Raw genomic sequence first — 20,983 nt, forward strand, 5'->3', positions numbered from 1 at the left:
CATGGTTCCACGGGTATGAGGGACAAGGGGTTAGATCTAGATTTTTTAAACCCATTTTTCTAAGAGGGGAGGATCCCTGTATGAGGAGGACCCAAAAGAGCGTTTGGAGCATTATCTTGTGATGTGACACCTGAGAGAGAAGAAAACCACTCAGGTCCAACCCCCCACCCCACCCCCTGACACCCGTAATGAGGTCTGACTCCACCTGTTTTCCACAGGCTCTGCCCCTGACTTGTGCATCTCGGAACAAGTCCTCTTCTCTTCCTAAGCCTCAGTTTCCCCATCTGTGTAAGGGGGAGGTGGGACTCCATGGTCTCACATTCTAGACTGTGCTCATTGGAGAATGGGGATGCAAGGGCCACAAGAGAAAAAGACCAGTCTGCAAAGGAGGGAATGAGGGAAACTGAGGCAGAGGAGGAGAGGGCCTGGGAGAGTGGAGGGAGGGGAGCTGGTGGGATGTACAGTGCAGGATGCTCCCAGGCCCTGTGCCAGCAACGGGGGCCACTTCCTGTCCCCCTGACAGCCTGCAGCCCCGCAGTGGCAAAGCTCAGTCCCCGGAGTCAGGATGATGTGATTCTGAATCTCAGTGCGGCATTCTGTAGCTGGGACACCCTGCAGGGAGACTTGGAGCCTCTTTTATAAACTGGGATTAAATACCAGCCTCAGAGGGTTGTCATAAAGAGGCAGACACAGACTTGGGTTTGTTACCGCTGCCAAGCCTGGGGCAAAACAGAACCAGAGACCTAAGGCCTTCACTCCTGGGATGGAGCGGGGAGTGGAGGCCACGGCAGTATTGGGGCCAGTGTGCAACACCAGAGTGCCAGGTGGGCAAAAAGTCTGTCCAGAGCAGGAAATGACGGTCCAGTGCTGGCTGGAGCCCAGGGCACCAGCCTGTGAACCGGACCTGCTGCAGCCGCCACAGCCTGCCATAGTGCTGGACCCATGGCACACTCATGGCTCCAGGTCTCTTCCAGTTACAAGTTCGTCATGTTCCAGAGAAGCTGAAAGTCATAATCAGAAGATGTGACCAATAGTCTGCTTGGCAAGGTCTCAGACAAATCCTCCTGGTCTTTCCCCTCCCTGGCCCTGGCCTGGCGGGGCAGGACTCCCCATTTCCCCCACCCTTCGCCCCCCCAGCACTCAGCTCGCGCTGCCGAGCTTTGGAGCCCTGGGCTCCACACTCTGTGCGGTCGCTGCACAGCTCTGTGATGCCATCCCCACCCCGACTGGGAGATGCTTGATGTGTCTCCTTCATCAGTGTCCTCAGTGCCCAGCGCAGGGTGTGGCACAAAACAGATGTCTGGTGAAGATTTGTTGATCTGATGGCTCATCCTCATTCTCTGTCGCTCCCACTACTGCTCCACGTCCAGCTGCCACAGCTGGACCGCATGTGAGGCCTGGGAAGTGCGTCACCTACCGATGCAGCAGGATGCAGGGAAAGGAAGCCTGGGCTGGGACTTAGAGATTAGGGTTCCGGGACCCTGGCTCACTGTGTGGCCTTGGGTTAGACCTCACCCTCCTCTGTGCCTCGGGCTCCCTCGCTGTCCTGGAAGGGTCTCCAGCTGAGCTCTTCCGCAGCCTGGCTGCTCTAGGCTTTGTACTGTTGGTTGAACCTCTGCTGGCGGACACAGCAACAGGTGGCCAGCATGGTGAGGACAATGGCAGAGACGAGCGTGAAGGTGAGGATGATGATGAGGTTGACATTCTTGAGCCCCCCCTCCTCACAGTCCTCAGGGCGCACGTGGCTCAGGAACACCTCCTCCTGGGAGTCGAAGCGGCAGATCAGGTCCTGGGTGGCGTCCACGTCCACACGGCCCTGGTGCAGCTGGGCCGCCAGCCAGCCATTGCCGCAGCAGCTGAGCGGATTCCCCTGCAGGTAGAGGCGCCGCAGGCTGGTCTCCAGGCCGCCCATGGCACTGCTGGGCAGCAGGCTGAAGCTGTTGTTCCTCAGGTCCAGCACCTCCAGAGACACGGCCTGCGTCCAGGCCGGCAGGCGGCTCAGGCGGTTCTCGGCGAGATTGAGCTGCTTGAGGCAGCTGAAGTAGGGCAAGTCTACCTGCAGCACCTCCAGCCCATTGCCCTGCAGGGCCAGGACCTCCAAGGAGGCCTCCAGGCCCACCAAGGCCCCCGTGGCCACATCCAGCCCCGGATTGGAAGAGAGGTCCAGCTCCGTCAGTGGTGTGTGGAGGAAGGCACCTGCCCAGAGCGTCTCCAGCTCGTTGTCCACCAGGTTTAGGCTGCGGAGGGAGGAGATGCCAGAGAAGTCCACGCAGCCGGAGGGCCCAGGCCCCCCTGGCCCCCCACAGGGAATGACCCGGTTCCCCTGCAGGTTGAGCCTCTGCAAGCTAGCCAGGCCAGCAAAGGTGTGTGGGGGCAGGTCCTGCAGGGCATTGTGCTGAAGGAGCAGCGTCCGCAGAGACCCCAGGGCGCTGGTGCCCAGCTCCAGTGTCTTCAGCGCATTGTGGCTGATGTCCAGGAGCACCAGGCAGGGCAGGGAGCCCGCACTCCGAGCCTCAAAGGCCTTCAAGCAGTTTCGGCTGAGGTTCAGGAAGCGCAGGGAGGTCAGGTGCCCCAGAAAGCCCTCGGGGACGAGCTCAATCTCATTGTAGCTCAAATCCAGATTCAAGAGCTGGGAGAAGGGGTGGGTGCTGGCATTCCGGCTGGGGTTCGAGAGGGGCGAGGCTGACCAGCCCTCAGAGGGTGCATAGATGGCCTCGCCACCCTGGGGTGGCCCCGCAGGGAGACTGATGAGGTTGCTGGACACGTTCAGGTAGATGAGTCTCGGGAGTGCGGCCAAGTCAGGGAAGTGGAGCAGTTTGTTCTCCCGCAGGTCGAGCCAGGTGAGCTGGTACACGGCCTGGGACTCGGGAGCCATCTGAAAGGCCTCGATGCTGTTGCAGCTCAGGTCCAACACCCGCAGCTGCTGGAGGCTGAAGTCGGAGATGCAGGTGAGGGAGTTTCTGGAGAGATTAAGGTGGGTCAGGTGGGGCATGGCCTCGAAAGCCCCATCCTCAATGTCCATCAGCACGTTGCTGTGTAGGTCCAGTCGCTCGAGTGCAGGTGTGCCCCAGAAGGTCTGGCGGGCCAGGCGGGTCAGGCTGTTCTCCGCCAGTGCGAGGGTGCGCAGGGCTGGCGCCTCCCCCAGCAGCTGCTCCACCAGGCCGCTGTACAGGCTGTTCCCAGACAGGTCCAGAGACTTCACGTGCAGCAGGGGGCCCAGACCCCCAGTGCTCAGCGCCAGGCGGTTGTGGGCCAGGTTGAGGTGCTCCAGGTGGGACAGGGCCTCGAAGACACCTGGCTGGACGAAGCTGATCTCGTTGGAGCTCAGGTCCAGGTGACGAAGCGCTGTGTAGAGGCCCAGGGGCGAGGCCAGGATGCTCTGAAGCTGGTTTCCAGACAGGTCAAGGGCTTCGATGTCCCGCGGGAGCACCGAGGGGACCTGCACCAGGCCAAGGAATTGGCAGAAGACCTCTTTGTTCACCTGGGGAGGGGGAGGCAGAGAGAGCAGCAGGCATTAATGGGTGCAGTAGGAGCTGGAATTGGACACGTGCCTCTAGGAAGGGTGACCTTGAGCTCCCACCAGGCTTGGCTGGGCTTCTCCCCTGGCCTCCCAGGATGCTCGACGTTCCTCCATCCCAGCCTAATCACCCCATGTCCGGATGACCCCCATCCTGCTCCATGCCCCTATCTCCAGCACCCAGTGCAGCACTGGCATCGGGAGGGACTCAAGGAAGCTTCGATGGGTAGACAGAGAGATGATAGAAAGTTAGAAGGACAAATGACCAAAAACCCTGTACAGTGGGGCCTTGACTTACGAGTGTCCCGACTAACGAGTTTTTTGAGATACCAGCTGTCTCTCCGCGGATTTTTTGCATTGAGTTGATAGAGTAATTTGAGTTAACGAGCTCCTTAATGAGCTCAGTCTTGGTACTAATCATTAACCCATTTTACAGGAAACGGAGCCACAGAGCAAGCATGCCAAACTCTCCACCAGCCGGCTGCTGGCAGGCTGCGAGCTTTGTTTAAGTAAATGAGGCATGCGGCCCGGCAGCCACAAGTTTGACATGCTTGATCTAGAGCAGAGGTTCTCAACCTTGGCTGCACATTAGAATCACCTGGGAATCTTTTTAAAATCCTGATTTCCGGGCCCCATCCTCCGGAAATTCTGTTTCTTTGTTACTAATGTTGTGGCCCCAACCCCATAACAAAGAAACAGAATTTCTGGAGGATGAGGCCCAGAAATCAGGATTTTAAAAAGATTCCCAGGTGATTCTAATGTGCAGCCAAGGTGGAGAACCACTGCTCTAGAGTGGCCCAGGGCCATGAGGAACAGAGCTGAGCTGGGACCCAGGCCACCTGGTTCCACACCCTGGCTTCCTTCTATGGGCCCAGGTAGTTACGTTGACCCAGTTGGTGTAAGACTAGATGAACCCACGTTGGGGGAGTTGTTTCCCAACGGAAAAAATGCAGTTTTCCCTCTTGTCATCAGTTTTTAGCTTCCTGTCCTCAGATCTCATTCAAGCCCTCATCCTGGGTCCCAGAGCCTGCTTTCTCGGTAACACTCCCCAGGAGGGCCCTTTCTGTTGCTGCCACCCACCCCCGCCCCTCTCAGTGGCTGTGCTTCCCAAGGCCCGGTCCTGATCTGGTCCTGGAGATGGGGTGAGCGTAAGGGGCAGGGGAAACGACATCCAGGGTCCCAGCCCACGCTCTCTGATGACGACACTCTGATTTTGTGGCGCGTGCCCCATCGAGTCACAGGCCCACTCTGGTTTCTTATCCAGAAAGTAACTCATCCTTCCCTCTCACCCACTCAGCATTTTAGATTTTTTGGCATTTTCAGACCCATGGTCTCCCTGGGTCTTCACAATAGCCGGCCCGTCAATATGATCGCCCCCATTTAAGAAAAGCAAGCCCAGAGAGGTAAGGAAGGGTTCAGATCACCCCGCTGCTGAGGCACAGAGCTGGGTTTTCAACCCAGATATTTTAACAACTCAAGGGCCCACTTTTGTCCTTCTATCTCATGTGCTTTCTGAGGCCAGAATTCTTTCCATGTAAGTGCAGCCTTCCTCTCGTCTTTTCTAGCATACCAGGAGCCCCGGCCTTGCTCAGCTGGTCTGACTTCTACCAGCTCAGGCCCACTCCTGCCCCAGCTTCTGTCTCCACTGACCCTTCTGATCCACCCACCAACCAGATGCCTGGCAATTGCTCTCAAATTCCACTCAGAGAGTGCTGCCTTCTCTTGAAACCCCTCCAGGGCAAACTCCAGGGCTCTCGGCAGGTTCAAAGCTGTTTGTGGCCCCTGAGGAGCTATCCCCTATCCTCCCAACCAACTCCAGCCCAGCCCACAGGGATCATATCTGACCACTGACCATTAACCCTCCCAGCCCCAGCTCTGGGTCTCCTCCTTACTGTTCCCTGTGCTGGTTATGTCCTTCCCAACAAAATCTGCACGGGGAATTCTGCATGCTAAGTCCAGGATCTCCTCTGCCGGGAAGCCTTCCCTGATTCCTGGCCAGGTTGGGGCCTCCTTTGGGTTTTCTTACAGCCTCTGTGCTTCCTGTCATAGCTTTGGCCCCTGAATTGTGGCTGTCTGTGTGGGGACCTGCTAGACAGTGAGCTCAGAGCAAACGGACCGTTTTGATTGATGTGGAGGCCTTGGACATGGCCCACAGAAGGTGCTCACTAAATCTTTTTAATGAATGAAAGAGTCCTAGACATAACTGGTTTGGTAAAGGTCTGAGGGATTGAGTCAACACCTTTCTAAAAAGAAATTAAAGGGATGATCCATGTATTCAGACTAAAGTCAAAGACTGTTAGAGCAAAAAGGGTCCAGCCCCCCCAATTCCAAGATGGGGAGACTGAGCTTGAAGATGGCAGTGACCTGCACGAGGTCGTGGTGAGTCAGTAGCTAAGCCAGCAGGGCCTGGAGATGGGGTGAGGGTAAGGGGGCTCTCTGCCTGGCCCCAGCTGTCAGCTTCCTCTCAAGATCCCCAAGGTGAGGAGGGAGAGGAATGGACTGCCCTCCAACAGGCACCTGTGTGCCTCTTCCTACTCTATGCAGCACAGTAACCAGCCTGCACAGCGGCCCAGGGATGCCCCTGAGGTTGGGCATCATGTGAACCAGAAACCTATCCTGGCCACCTGGCCAGTCTTGCCTGGCTCCTTGCCCCTTTCTCCCTCCCAACCTCTCGACCAGCTGGGGCCACCAGGCATGGTCCCTCATCCTGTCCTCAGCTCCTGGACCATCCTTATTTAAGAAGCCACAGCAAAAAGAACATTAACACAGTGACTGCCACTAACCATGGAGCGCCAGCTGTGTGCCAGGCTTGTGCTGAATGCATAGATCCCTTGCCTCATTCAATCTTCGAAGGCATATTTACCTCATTGTACCCTCTCAGGAAGCTGAGGCTCGGAGGAGGGAGGTGGCTTCCCCAAATCATATAGTCAGAGGCTCAAAAGTACCATTAGGAGTTCCTTTTCCTACTGCCAGCCAAGTTTGACCACTGCGCCCTCAGCTGGTTGAGTACCCAGGTTGAGTCCTTCAGCAGAGTAAATAACACCAGTTACCACTTCCTGAGCATTTACCCTGTGGGGGGCACTGTGCTATGCACCACATGTTCTCCTGCAGGCAAGCCCATACCCCATTCACCCCTGAATTCTCAAAGGCTCCCTGGGCCACCAGCCCCTGAGAGCTGAGTCAGGACACAGGCTGGCCAAGCCCAGAGCCTAAGACTTGCTTTCTGCCCGGGTGCCCAGAACCCCTGCCAGGGACCCAGAGGAGGCGGCTGCAGGCAGTGCTGCACCACCGCCGGCTCTGCAGTTCAGTGGGAAGGAGCTTGAAGGCCAGCGCAGCTCGCAGCACTCACTTCCAGCGCACCCCCCACGGCCCGAGCTCCGAGCCCCCAGCACCCCTGCCTGACTTGGGAAAGGGTCTTGGAGGAGTCAACCCTTAGCAACACTCTACCCACTCTCTCTGGGATGCCAGGCTGCCACTGCCCAAGTTTTTTTGTTTGTTTGTTTTTTGTTTTGTTTTTTAGGAGGGAAGAGGACTTGCCACCCAACTCCATTTTGCCACCTGCACAGAGCAGGGAAGCAGGGCAGTAAGTCACTCGCAGTGGGCAGCATAAGCCCTGGGAGCTGGGTTCAAATACCGCTCTATTACTTCCGATCTGCATAACCCTGGTGGCCACAGCTCTTCTCTCGGCCTCAGTTTCCTGCTGAAAAAGGAATCTGGGCAGGAGAAAGGGAGAGAAAGTCCTCAGCATGCAGCAGGCGCCTTGCGAGCCCTTGGCATGTGAAAATTTTTTTTTAAATTTTTTTATTATCTTAAAAATCATCATGACTCCTTCTATGGCAGTCCAGAAGGCACCTTCCTGCCTATTACCTCATCTCTCCCCAATCCAAAGCTCACCCAGTTCCCCTTCCTGCTGGGTGGCCCAGGGCCTTCCCTTCTCTGAGCTGTCTCCCCAGGGAAGAATGTGGGGCTGCGTTTGGTGACATTTGAGGCCTCTCTGCCTATGATTCTGGGTTCTGGGAACTCAGAAGGGCTCTAAAGAGCAAGAAATAAGGTGACCAGAGCAGGACACTGCAACGCCAGGGGAGGGCCCCGGGCCTGGCTGCCAGCACTGCAGCCTCCAGAAGCCGGTGGCCATTCTGTGTCATAAGCTTCCAGTCCCAGGTCCAAGTGGGGCTGCCACGGGGCCTGTCCCTTCCCCAGGGCAAGCTTCTGCCTTGAGCTCAGTGACTGCCCAGCTTCACAAGTGGACCTGGGTGGTCTCTTTTCCCTGCACCCCACACGGCGACAATACGTCAGGGCTAGTCTCCTGGCAAAGGGCAGGACAAAGGAACAGAGTGAATCAAGCCCGGTCCCTGCCTTCGGGAACTTTGGTCTGGTGGTGAGGCAGGCTTGGGCCCACTTGCGAACTATACCACGTGCTCAATATTGAGAAGGAGGGAAGCTTGGGGCTGGGGAAGACCAGCAAAGGGAGCAACAGAACCAGGTCAGCCTGGGAGGAATCAGAAGAGGCTTCCTGAAGGAGGCAGCATTTGACCTGGGCAGTGATGAGTGAGGCTTCCCAGCAGGGCTGTGGCAGATGGGCCCAAGTCAAGGAGCCCAGGGACCCAAAACAGAAGAGCCCTTCCCAGCTGACTGACCCCAAATTCTGTATCACCTTGTGGGGGCAGAGGGAATAGAGTCCAATATTGGCCCCAGTGGTCCCAGTTGAATGACCTTGGACAAGTCACTTAACCTCTCCAAGCCTCAGCTTCCAATTCTGTAAAATGGGAATATGGTACTCACCTGGCAGGATTAATAGTAAATAAGGTATTTAAACATTCTAGCAGGTGCTAATCAAATGCAAGGTTTAAATGCATTCCTTTTCCTTTTCTGACTCCTTTGGCTTCTGGGGCTGGGAGGATAGAACACCCTAGGGCTGGGTGGGGGTGGCGGTGGGGTGGGGGTGGCGGTGGGGTGGGGGTGGGGGAGCTTACCCTGCCTGGGCAGGGCTTCTTACCATCTTACAGGGCACCTTGTCTCCCTGTTGGGAGGTAGCCAGGCCCAGGGTCAGCACGGCCAGGAGCAGCAGGATCTGGTGGCTCATGGCTCTGCATAGGGCAGGGAGGAAAGGGGACATTGTAAAATCTCAGGCTCCTTCCCACGGCCAGCCCACACCCTCCCACCCTGCCCTCAGACCATAGCTGTATCGGAAATGAAGGTGTAGCCCCTCACAGAGGGCCTCCAGTGCTACGCCAAGGAGCTAGGCCATGCCCCCAGAAAGAGTTTTTAAACAGTGGGCAACATGGTCTGATTTGGGTTTCAAAAGTCTCCAACTGGTGGAGAACAATCTGGAGGAGGTGAGCAGGAGGCAGAGGGACCCTAAGGGCTGCCCTGGGCCAACCTCAGGGCTGGGGTGAGGTGAGGTGGGCAGCTGGGCCTCTGACTCCCTTTCTACCCAAACCACAAGCAGCTCACCCCTTCATAGCTCCCAGACCCCAAACGGAATTACACACACACACACACACACACACACACACACACACACGGGCCTTTATTTTGCCCTTTTTCTTTTGATTTTCTGATTCTTGAGCCCCTGCCATTGTTTGATGGCTGGGCCTGGAGCCCTGACAGGAAGCCCCACCGGAGGCTTGCCCTGGCCCGGCATTGTGGCTGTGAACTTCCCCAGGAGCAGGCTGCCAGGCCCTTTACTTTCACTGAAGCCACCACCCGTGCCAGGGCAGGGGGACACGCGGGCCTGTTGGGCCTGCCCTCCCCTTTATGAGCAGCCAGGGTGCCCTCAGCAGGGTGGAATCTCAGTGCTACTAGCTCACTCACTGAAGACCTGGGTCAGGGGCTAGGAATACACAGCTCAATCTATCAATTTCATTCATTCATTCACACTTTTATTGAATGCCTCCTCACATCTACCTCTGTGCTGGAAACTAGGAACACAAATAAACGCACAGAAGTGACCATAATACATACAGAGCATTAAGAAGGAGGGACCCTCCAAGAGCACTGGACTCAGAGTCACCCATATCCAACTGTTCCCTCTGATTCCCCCACTAACCTGCTGTGTGACCGTGTGCAAATCATTTCACCTCTCTGAGTCTCAGTTTCCTTTTCTGGGGTTAATGCTGACTTCACCAAGTTTTCTTAAAGATCAAATGACGTATATTCTACTTAGGGAGCCCTTATTATGTACCAGGCACACTTCTCTACACTTCATATGTATTATTAACTCATTTAATCCTCACAATGATTCAATGACTTGGCTCCATGATTAGCGTTCCCATTTTACAGACAGGAAAACTGAGGCCCAGAGAGATTAAGTAACACATTCAAGGTCTCACAGATAACAAGTCTGGCTCCTAGTCTGTGCTCTTAACCTCTACACTATACGGTCTCCAAAAGGGCTCAATAAATGGGTGCTGAGTTGTGACTCTGTGGGTGCTTTAGGAGAAGACGCTTTTATAGGACCTTTGCGGGCTGGGTCTTTACTATTCGACCCAATTAGCGTCCTTACAATGAATTTTAAATGAAGGTGGCTGCCCTGAGTTCCTTTATTGTTCAAATGTGGTCTTTCAAAACCTGTTCCCTGGGTTCCCCTCGGCCATGGGCCTCTGCCCCCACAAAGGCTCGCTCTTCTCACCTGCATTATGGGTGAGGCTTTTACAGGAAATTTTGTTCTGCTGTTTAAAAAGCAGAACACCACCACCCATCCGAAAGCTGGTATACGCAGAATTGAGTGGAAACCCCTCAGGGCGCCTTTGAGGCCCTTGGGGAGTATGCCTTGCGGCCAGATCTTCTCTCCAGCTTCATTTCTCACTGCCCCCTCTCCCACTCAGGGTTCTGGAAGCCTCCTATTGCCTTCAGGTCTCAGAGCCCCTTTCACTGCTCCAAACCTTCACTCCCTCCCCTCTCTGTGCTGAATACCTCCTCATCCTTTGGGTCTCAGCTAAGATGTCACCTCCTCCAAGGAGCCTGCTCTGGTTTCCCAAGTCTGGGCTATGTGCTTGGCTCTTCCTCCAGGTTCCCACAGCCCCTGAGCTTCCAGTGAGCACAGCACCGAGCACTCTAGGATTACTCCCTCCCACATATTCCTAAGGGAAGTGCCCCTAGGGCAGAGGGGCTCGCTGGACAGGCCAGGGAAGGCACTGAGAATTGACAGGAGGAGTCTCAGTGACATGGTGACACTGGCCAGAGCAGTTGCTCTCCTTGACTCCCCCTTCACCTCCCTGCCACACTCCTTCTCCCTGTCAGTGGGCTCTGCCTGTTCTCTCTGAAGAAACCCCCAGAGCTGCCCACCTCCCTCCTCCATCATTGCCACAAACAGAGTCACCACCATGACCCTGGCCTCCACCACAGCAACACCTAACTTCCACCCTGACCCCTTTCAGTCTGGCCTACACATAGCTGCCAGAGAGGTGTCGTTAAATCGTAGATCAGATCATGAATCTCACTGCCTAAAAACCTCCAGTAAATCCAGGCTTTATACCTCTCCTCTCTGACTCCTACCATTTGCCCTTCCCTCACCAGATTCTAGTGTTTGCCATTCTTCTCACCAGTCCTCAACCACCACACGTGCATTCCTACCTCAGGGCCTTTGCCTGCTGCTCCCTCCACCTGGAATGCTCTTCCCCACACCCTCACATGGTTTATTGTTTTCATCACATTGAAGATTTCCTGATCATTAATTTTTTATTCTATGGGGACAGGAGTCTATCAAGTGGTGCTCACCAACGATCTATTGAACAAATGGCGGAGCGAGGGGTAGAAGCGCTACTGAAATGGGCTGAGGGGTAAGTGTGAGGTGAGGACAAGGAAGGGCCTGGCTCAGTACAGAACTGGAAGGCATTGCCGCCCAAAGGGGCCCTCATTTTCCCCTCCTCTGCCTGCCAAATCTCACCCTGCCCCCAAGGTGGGCATCAGAGCATTCAGCAGGGACGGTCCCTGCACCAATGGAACTCGGGCCTGGCATCTGACAGAAGGGGCCCCTCAGCAGTGGGCATCCATCAGCAGTGCCCAAGACAAAGTGTGTAGAATTTGAGGGCAACTCTCTCTCAAGAGGGAAGAAGACTGGGGTCACTTAGACCCAGGCTGACATCTAGACTACTGCTCCCCAGCCTGTTCTGGGGCAAGTCCCCTAACCCTTCAGTGCCTCAGTGTCCCATCAGTAGGGCAAATAGCCTGGTTCCTGTTCTACCACTGGCTATTCCAACTATTGCGATGAGCAAGATGATAATGCCTATGGTAATGTCCTGAACAGACTGTCTTTTTAGCTGGGACAATGACCGGCAGAGCTAAACGGCCTAGGCAAGATATGCTGAGAATGGAGACCTCAAGCTTGCAGACTAGAGGCCTAGGCAAGAGGAGGCAAGAGCTATCTTAGGATTCTGACCGGGAGGGAAATGTTAAACAATGTGTGTGTGTGTGTGTGTGTGTGTAGAAAGAGAGAGGGTGGAGGGGGTGGGATGAGGTGGGACAATGCCCACTATCATAAATAAGCCCATCCTTACCATTTAAGGATGTTAGACATTCTTCTAAGTACCTGACCTATATTATCTCACTTAATTCTCACAACAAACCGGTAAAGTAGTTACTATAATGTCCATTTTACAGATGAGAAAACTGAGGCTCAGAAAGATGAAATGATTTACCCAATAGTTACCCAGCTCGTAAGTATTTTGGGATTTAGCCCAGGTCTACATGACCCGAATGCTGTGCTTCCCAGCAGGTGCTGAACTGTCTGGCCCTTTATAACTGTCCTCAATTGGCCTATGAGGAAAACGAGGCTAAGGGAGGTGACTGACCCAAAGTCACACAGTCAGTTAATAGAGTCAGGATAAGAATCCAGTCTGTCTGCTTCCAAAGCTCATGTTCCCCGGCACCAGGCCAAGATCTCCCTCTCTAACCCCCTCGAATGACAGCTTCCCCCCAACATCCACAAGTGGACAGGCTCACAGTGCTGGACCCGGCTTCCCCTTCTCTGCCCATCAGGGATCCCTGGCAGAGTGGGGTCCTGAGAGAGCTGCGGTGGAAGCCCCTACCCAGCAGTGAATCACTAGGGGCAGACATGTGCATCCCACGGAGGAATTAGACCTTAACCCAAAGGAATGTGGCTGTGATGACAGAATCTCAGGCGGCTCAGGGTGGGGGTAGGGGTCCCTCACATCTTACCACCCACGGAGAAGGCTGCTTCAGAGACCCCTGGAGAGAGGTGAGCGTCCGCCTTCCCCCTCACCGCAGGTAGGCAGGCTGTCTGGTGCGGTGGGATGGGGAACCTCACGCCCAGCCGCCCAGCGCAGAGCAGAGGATGGCAGGAGATCTGGATTCAAATCCTAGTCTGCCCTCGACTAACTGTACGTTCCCGCCAAGCGCTGGCCTCTCTGCCCTTGTTTTCCCATCTGTCAAATGGGAACAGGTCTCACCCCTTTGCAGGAAAGATCTGTTGAGTTAGCCGCCTGGGAGAGCTCCGGGAGGGTCAGCCCTGGCTCCACGTGTGGGTGGAGGACGGCGGCGGGCGGAGGACCCCGCCCAGCTCCAGATCCTCGGCTCCCGAGGGGCGCGGGGCAGCCGGGTCCCCAGGGGGCGGGCCCGCCCTGCTCGCGCGGAGGCTCCTACCTGGCTCAGCGCGGCCGCCGCTCCTTTCCCGCGCAGCCCCGGCACATTTTGCGCAAACCAGCTCCCCGGTCCCACCCCGCGCCAGACCCCGGGGTCGCGGCCCGAGGAGGCGCCCGGCAGATCCACTGCCCCGCGGGAGCCGAACCCGCGAGGGGGCGGCTCGGGCTCCAATTTAAATACCTCTCCCGCCCCACCACGCCTCCTTTCGGGCCAGCCGCGGGGTCCTAGCGCCGGCCGGTGTTCCCAAGAGGGAGGGAAGCATCTTCTTGATGCTGCTGAAACCCCCGGCTGGGAAGCGGCGGGTTGTAGGGAGCGGGATGGAAGGGCCGGAGGGAGCGGGGTCGCCGAGGAAGCCCCGTGCCCGCGAGGCCAGCCCTGGGCCGCCGCACGTGCAGTTCGTGGCCCCGTGGGGTCTGGAGGGGCGGGCGGCCCTAGGAGCCGCAGGTCCGCAGAGGAAATCCTGCCTGGTCCCGAGTTCCCGCGGCCGGCGCCGCTACACTTAGGATGGGGGGGTGGGGGGGGGGAGGAGAGGGGGGGAGGCAAACAGGAGAAGTGACCGCGGGTTCGAACGCGGAAGGAAATGACCCTTCACTGGCCCTGGGGCGGCCGCCGAGGGGATTCCCCACCCCGCGCTGCCTCCTCTGGACAGTCCAGGCAAGTCCAGGCCCCCTCTGGATGTGGCCTCGTATCCAGACCCGTCACCGACCCTGCAGCAGCCCTGTGAACCGGTCCCATCAAACCTCCCAGCTTTCAGATTGTGAAACTGAGGTTAGGGACGGGGACCGCGAATATAAACAAAAACCGGTCTGCGTTTGCTAAGAGCCCATTTATATTTGGGAAGCCGAGTCTCGGAAAGGTCCGATGGCATATCCAAAGTCATGCGGTCTCTAGGAGACAGGGATGCGAGCCCCCTGTGGCCACAAAGCTAAATCCGGGCCCAGCGGAGTGCCCCTTTGCAGGCACCATTGTGCTCAGGTTCAAGTGCTGTGTTCACGTGCTGTGCAGAGTAGCAATGGTGGCATTACTGACCTTTACATCAGAGACTGCGGCAAGTCCTCCCCCGAGCCACCCCTCTTCTAGAGGCCTTGACCCTGAATCACGGGGATGGGGGTGCCCTGCTGGGGGTGGACTCCGGGGTGGGGGTGTCGCGGGAGGAAGGTCAGGGCTTTCCTTAGGTTCCAGGGTAGAAGGGAATTTCTCTTCCCCATTTCTCTTTCCTGATAGAGTGGCACGCGTGCCCCATTTTACAGATGGGAAAGTGGCCCCCAAAGTTTGTGGTAAATTGGGGTAGCGCTGGGCTTAGAGCTGGGTTCCCTGCCTGCTTGATGGCTGCTGCCTTCCCTTTCTCCCATCTGGCTGACTGTGGGGATGGGCCTGGGCAGAAGGGGGCAGCCCAGAGGAGACAAGCTATGACAGCTGGTGGCCCAGGGCCTACCCTAGCCTCAGAGGAGGAGATGGGGAGAGCTGTCCTACGGCGGCGGGAACTGAGCTGCAATGAAGACATGGGCAGGGAAGTTGCAGGCGGTGGGCAGGGTGTCCAGACCCCCACCCTCCCTCCCAGCCACCTGAGGCCTTGGATTTTTTGCTCATGGAGGTCCCAGCTGGTGATCCCAACCCTTTCTCTGGGCTCTAGTGCTCACCTGGTCAAATGGAAGCTCAGTTTCCCTGTCTGTAAAGTGGGGGAGATAGTAGCTACTTCTCTGGGTCGGGACCAGAACTAAGTGTCGTGGACCCAGCCTGGGGCCTGCACCCAGTGGGTGTTAGGTGACTCCTCACTGTCTTGGTGGTGACTGGTGATATCTCTGCTGTACCCTGCAGGCTTCCTTTTCCGGATCCTTATCCAAGAGGCCAGCCAGCGCCCAGGAAGTGATTGCTAGCAGTTCTCCGATACGGGCAGAACATGGCTGAGTGGGATTCAGGCAGTTCCCGGGTCTTCCACCTGACCTGAACCCCACCCCGCACCCCAGGTCAGCTGAGCACTGCCACGCCCTCTCCTGAGCTGCTGCCAAGCAGCAGATGCTGGGCTGGCACAAACTCTGATGGGGCTGGAGTTGGGCAGGGCTGGAGCCATGGCTGGCTGGGGAGAGCAGCCTGCCTCCCCACACAACCCCAAAGGCTGCGGTTGTGGTTAGTTCACCGGGTTCTACCTCACTCAGCGTCCAGATGGGGCTCCCCAAGAGTTAGACACAGATGGGCAACCAAGGGTGCCCACCTGCTGCAGCTGCCTCTTGGGACCAGGGGGAACTAAACGCTGGGAACCCCATGTGCTCAGCACCCCTTCCTTCACCTCTCCACTTTTTCACAGTCATGTTGCTGTGTGATTTTTGGCAGGTTGCCTGATCTTTCTGACCTCCGTTTGCTGCTCTGCAAAGTGACACTAATATTAGCACCCGACGTCCTGGCTTGCCGTGAAGATCAAATGCAACAACGCGTGTAAAGTGGTTCACTGAGGGCCTGGCCCATGGTCCCTCCTCAGGCTTGTCCCAGGGAACTGGTGGACTTACCCTGTGGAGCACCCCGTCCAGATGGGAGGCAGAGGAGAACATAGGATGATTGGGGCCTCGAAGGCCAAGTTTGGGAGTGGGAGCTTGATCTGAAGGAAGAGAAGTTGGGACTGAGCAGGTGGGATCTGCCTGGCAGCTGGTTGCTTTCTTTAAACGCCACCAAGGCCAGCCTTCCATCCAGTGTCGCCTACTTAGCTCCTGCTCACACACCTCCGGGACAGGGCGTCCTGCTGGACAGGCCATCAATGGGCCGCTCAGTCGTCACCGTGTTGGTATTTTTGTAGCTATGCTACCGGTCCCGTATGCATCTATCAGTGCAAACAGGAGACACATCTTTTCCTGTGTCCTCAGGAATACCATCCCAAGGTGAGAAAACCCTTTCAGGCACCAAGTCAGGCTCAAGGCCTCCTGGGAGGGTTTTACCTCAGGTCAGAATGAAAGGGAAGGGTCCCAGGGAGGAGCGGGTGGCCCAGGCGGGCAATGATGCGCATGTCCTGTGTGACCTTGGACAAGTTGCTAACTGTGGAATTGGAGTGAGAAGGATGCTGGCACCCCAGACCCCAATTTAGTTTCCTCTACTCGTTGCTGAATACCCATCGTGGGCCAGTGCTTCATCTCATGTGGGAAATCAAGGTAAAGACAGCCACAGACAGCATTCCAGTTAGGTGTCTTTATTCTCAGAGAAGTTCAGTAACTGGTCCAAGACACCCAGCTTTGGAACCAGGAATTGAACCCAGGTCTCCAGACTCCCAATCCAGATCGCAGTGCAAGGATGTGGCTGTCCTCACTCCGTGCCCCTGCCAGCACCCCTGTGGGCCCCCAGGAGTCAGGAAGTTCCCTCATCAGCCCCTATTGCGGCCCTGCCTTTTGGGGCAGAACCCTGGGTTCCCCAGTTCTTCTGCCCAACCGCCCGTGCTCCCTAGGGGAACTGGGCTCAGACCATGCCAGCGATGGGCCACCTCCTGGAAGGGCTGTAGGAGAGGAGAGCAAATGCTGCTGGGCGTCAGCTGTAGGGCGTTTGTGGGCCAAAAGCCAACATTGGGTGCTTGGGAAACACTTATAAGGGGGCAGGTGGCGTGTCCCTTGCTCTGAAGAATAGCTGAAGTGTTAAATGGGATTAATGAGGGCTTTCCAGGACTGGGCTGGGTGCCAGGGACTTTACTTGAATTATCTCCTTCTTGCGGCCATCCACGAAGAGGGGACGCTCATGGCCTGTCTTTTACGGAAGAGGGCCTGAGGCTCGGAGGGACTGTGGCTTGTGCATAGTCACACGGCTAACAGATGGGGAAGGACAGGACACAGCAGCCATGTCCATCCACGTCCTCAGGCTCCAAGGCCCTCATGCATGGCCAGCAACTGGCTTGGCTGGTGTTCTGTTCTCACTGTGGCCCTCGGAGCGACCAGTGCAGGGGAAGCAGGTGTTGGTGAGGCCCCATGTGCCCCAGCTGCCACATGAGAGGCTTTCGGCTCTGAGTCTGGTCAGTGAGAACTGAGGCTGAGGGCCTGGAGGCTCCCAGCAGCCCCAAGGGAGAGAGGGGATGTTAGGTGAGAAAACCCGAGACTGGGTGAAGCAGGCAGGGCAGGATCAGAAGCGTCTCCACACTTGAAGTATGCTGTGTCATGCACCGTGAAACCACAGCTCTCTGCAGCGCCGAGGCTGCTGGGAACCCGAGGGCTTGTCCCTGTGAGTCCCCCGTTGTAACCATGTGAAGGTTAAACCCGACGTCCCCTTTTCTTGATGATTCAGAGTTAGTGGTGTGGGCTTTGGTTAGGCCCATGATGTCATAACGTGTCATCTTCACGTTCACAACGGCTACAGAGACAAGCCCAGGGCGAGAGAGCAGCAGACTAATCAGAGGAGGGCCGGCCACGAGGGAGCCGGGTGGCCGTGGGCAAGTCATTTTCCTCAGGCCGGCAGGCTCAGCTCCTCAGCTGTAACTCTGGGCAGTCATTTTGCCACTTCAGCGGAGTTTTGAGATGACGACACTGGGAACCTGAATGGATAGGGGTTGGGGTCGGTATGATTACTGATACCGTCGTCCTCGTGTGGAAGTTGGTTTGAGTGAAGGGACAGATGGGGCACCCAGTGATGGGAGACGATGACTGAGGGGGGCTGAGTGGGAGGGACTCTGTCACTGCAGGCTCAGTGGTCCCAGAGCAGACGTGGGTCCCGGGCTCCGTGGGGGGAACGGTTGTGGCCCAGATAGGCCACCCCATGGGGGGGGGGTGTACCTTGCCCTCAGAGGTTCCCTGGAGGTCCATTCCCAACTCCCTAACCTTTCCAAACTTCGGGTTCTTTGCTACGCGGGGCTCCCAGCCAGCCATGGGCTCCTGTCTTCATCTGGGTGTTCAAAGCCCTGAGGGCTGGTAGAGCTTCCAGAAACAGCCGCATGTGTACCCAGGTGATCCCCACAGATAATGGTCACCCCTTAAAGTGTCAGAGAATCCCCTCCCCCTACCTTCTTTCACTTGCCTCACAGCAAGCTCCTCTGGGTTCCAGCTCAGGTCTTCTCAAACTTTGGAACCCCCAAGGGTGTTGAAACAGACTGCCTGCTGGGAGTTGTCTTTTCGTCCTTTTTGAGTGGCTGAGGAGGGGCCTGAGGAGGGCAGAGCCAATGGCGACAAGCAGCCCAGGTTTCAGAGACGGACCGACCTGGGTTCCCATCCTCTCTGTACTGCCCACTGCTGTGTGGCTTTGAGTTGGTGGCCTGGCCTCTCTGAACCCATCCTGTCTCTGTCGAGTGGAGCAATGAGGGACGATTAGGGCCGCTTGAAGAGTGAGCTTCTTGTGTCAAGTGCCCGCCCGCCCCTGGCACTGGCCCAGTCGGGTGGCAGGGCTTGTGATTCCTGGCGGAGTTATTGTTTGCATTTTGGCAGCAGCTCTATCTTCTTCATGCTGATTTGGTTCAGGGAGGGGAGGAAAGTGGTTTGTGAAGCTCCCCCTGGCTGTGCTCAGGGGATGTGGGGAGGGGACCTGCTGTGGCTGCCTTTCAAGGGCAGTGAGAGGGGCAGCATTCCCATTCTGCAGGGGGTCAGGTGGGACCCCCAGGGCATAGATGAGGGGGCAGAGGCCTGGGCACACCCAGCTTAACCGGGACCATCCTCTTTAGCACTGGCCACTGTGACCCAATGTCCCACTCATGTTGCCTTCCTCCTCCTGGCCTGGGGGCTTCCTAGAAAATGTCAAATACTGGCCTTTGGGGGAATTAAGTGGGGCAGGAGCTAGCTCAGGTCACATGGCCAGGAGATGTCAAAGTGAGAGCTGCAACTCTGCCCCTCTCTGCTGTGTTAGGCTGTCATGCCTCCCCCATGATGTCCCTACACACAGGCGCTTCCCCCATGGACACAGTACACCTGCAACAGTGTACTCCCCTGAACACACACACACACATGCACACACCCTTCATATATATCCTCAGACAGCACAGGCCACACAGGGGCACAGTTCATAAAAACAAGCATGCATCAACCTCACACAAAAATTTCACACAGACATACTTGCTATCCACAAACATTTCAAACCTCTCACAGAGACACCCTCAAAGTGGCCACACACAGATGCATACGCCCTCACAAATTCAACTCTCACATAGGCAGCACAGGACACAGCATGCACATTGAACATACATGTGCACACAATATATGTATGTGGTGTCCCAAAAAATGTATACATACTTTAACAGCTGATAGCTCAATTGGAATTGGAATTAATAATTATTCAAAGTGTGTATACATTTTTTGGGACACCATAATGTGTGTATATATATATATTAGAGGCACAGTGCACGAATTTCCCAAGAGGGAATTCCCAAGAGGCAGCCTCTCCAGCAGGAAGCAAGCCCACCCCCAGGCCTGGTGGCTCTAATGCAGGCAGAGGTGAAGTTGGGTTTAGGGGTCTGGTTCAGGCCTCAAACCCAGGTCTTCTGCCCCAGCACACAGAGGGGAGGGGAGGCAAGCAGGCAGCAGCCACACAGCCCAGAAGAGGCCAGAGGGACGGGGGGAGGTAGTCCCTCAGCCCGGCCTGCACCCTCTCGCAGTCCGAGAGCCCTTGGGGGATGTCTGACTGCTGTGGAGGCAGGAGAGGCTCCTGCCACTGCAGCTGCACTCGCCAACCATGAGCCCGGCTCCTGTGTTGAGTGTCTTCCCCCTGGTGGTCAGTGTGTGTCATAGCGACCAGTCGTTCCGCTGTTTGGTCGATTTGCATATTAGCCTTTTATTATATAAGATATATATCCCACCAAACGCCACAGTCACAAACACTCCACACACACGACAAACACATCATATCCCGTATATACAGCAAAGACTTAAAAGTCTCAGGCTCCCAAACCCAGCACACACACACCAGACATAGCACACAGAGAGGCTGTGTGTGTGGACGTGTACATGTACAGACACACATGCACACGTGCGCTTGCCCATGGGAGCTAGGCGGTGATCTTGCATTGCTCGTGACTCTGACTTTCTCAGAAGCAGACCACACACATGAGTCGGGAGACTTTCACTAGGGCTGATTTCCTGGGGTGTGAAAGGGGAGAAGGGGAAAGGGTTTGACAGACCACTGTGCCTCCCAGGGATCCCATGATTAATCCTGATGGGATGCTGTGAGCTCAGAACCCCAGGAGTCTGGAGTCTGGGCAGGAGCCCCAGGGTGCAGAGGGCTGGATCGTGTCTTCTGAGGATTGGGTGCCCAGCTGTGTCCCCATAGCCAGCCCCTGTCTCTACATCTGGAAGCTCGGGAATGGGCCTTCAGCCTTGCAGACTGCTGCTCTCTGGCCTCTTCTGGGCTGTGTGGCTGCTGCCTGCTTGCCTCCCCTCCCCTCTGAGTGCTGTGGCAGGAGGCCTGGGTTTGAGGCCTGAACCAGACCCCTAAACCCAACTTCACCTCTGCCTGCATTAGAGCCACCAGGCCTGGGGGTGGGCTTGCTTCCTGCTGGAGAGGCTGCCTCTTGGGAAAGCTTCTGAGCAGCCCCTCTACCCACAGGCTCTCCCATCAGCATGGACACTCCCATTTTACACGCTCTTTCCAGGCCCCCCAAGTCCCCAGCCAGCTACTGCCCTGCCCACTTGTCTTCTCCTAGCTGACCCGTCAATGTTGTCACCTACTCTTCTGTCTCTTTTCCCTCCACTCTCATCAGTTTCTTCTTCCCACTTGGGTCCAGGCCCGTCATTCGCCAGGCTTAGCCCTGGGCTGCGCGTCGGGAAGGACAATGGAAAGAAAGTCCCCCAGCCCAGCTGCCTTGGAACTTTGGCTGCTTCTTCGAAGCTGCTTCGCTCCCCTCCCTCCTGAATTGTCTTCTTCTCTTGGTACCTGTATACCCTCTCCAAGGTTCACTTCCCAATCGCTACAGCATTTCCT

The 20,983-nt window shown here is 56.4% G+C and overlaps 1 protein-coding gene across 2 annotated transcripts; it reads right to left on the bottom strand.

Moving 5' to 3' along the window:
• Positions 1-6: 6 nt before the first annotated feature.
• On the bottom strand, positions 7-13,259 carry LRRC32 (leucine rich repeat containing 32). Of its 2 annotated transcripts, none has more exons than XM_006091049.3 (3): positions 13,121-13,259; positions 8,514-8,604; positions 7-3,481 (listed from the first exon to the last, which is right to left on the bottom strand). In XM_006091049.3, the coding sequence occupies exons 2-3, from the start codon at positions 8,598-8,600 to the stop codon at positions 1,589-1,591; spliced, it is 1,980 nt and encodes a 659-aa protein (XP_006091111.1). In that variant the 5' UTR covers positions 8,601-8,604; positions 13,121-13,259; the 3' UTR covers positions 7-1,588. The 2 variants fall into 2 exon arrangements, with proteins under 2 accessions (XP_006091111.1, XP_014313348.1); XM_014457862.2 differs by lacking the exon at positions 13,121-13,259 and adding an exon at positions 12,677-12,973.
• Between the last annotated feature and the right edge of the window lie 7,724 nt (positions 13,260-20,983).

The sequence above is a fragment of the Myotis lucifugus genome, unplaced genomic scaffold (assembly GCF_000147115.1).
Source record: "Myotis lucifugus unplaced genomic scaffold, Myoluc2.0 scaffold_86, whole genome shotgun sequence".
Lineage (NCBI taxonomy): Eukaryota > Metazoa > Chordata > Mammalia > Chiroptera > Vespertilionidae > Myotis > Myotis lucifugus.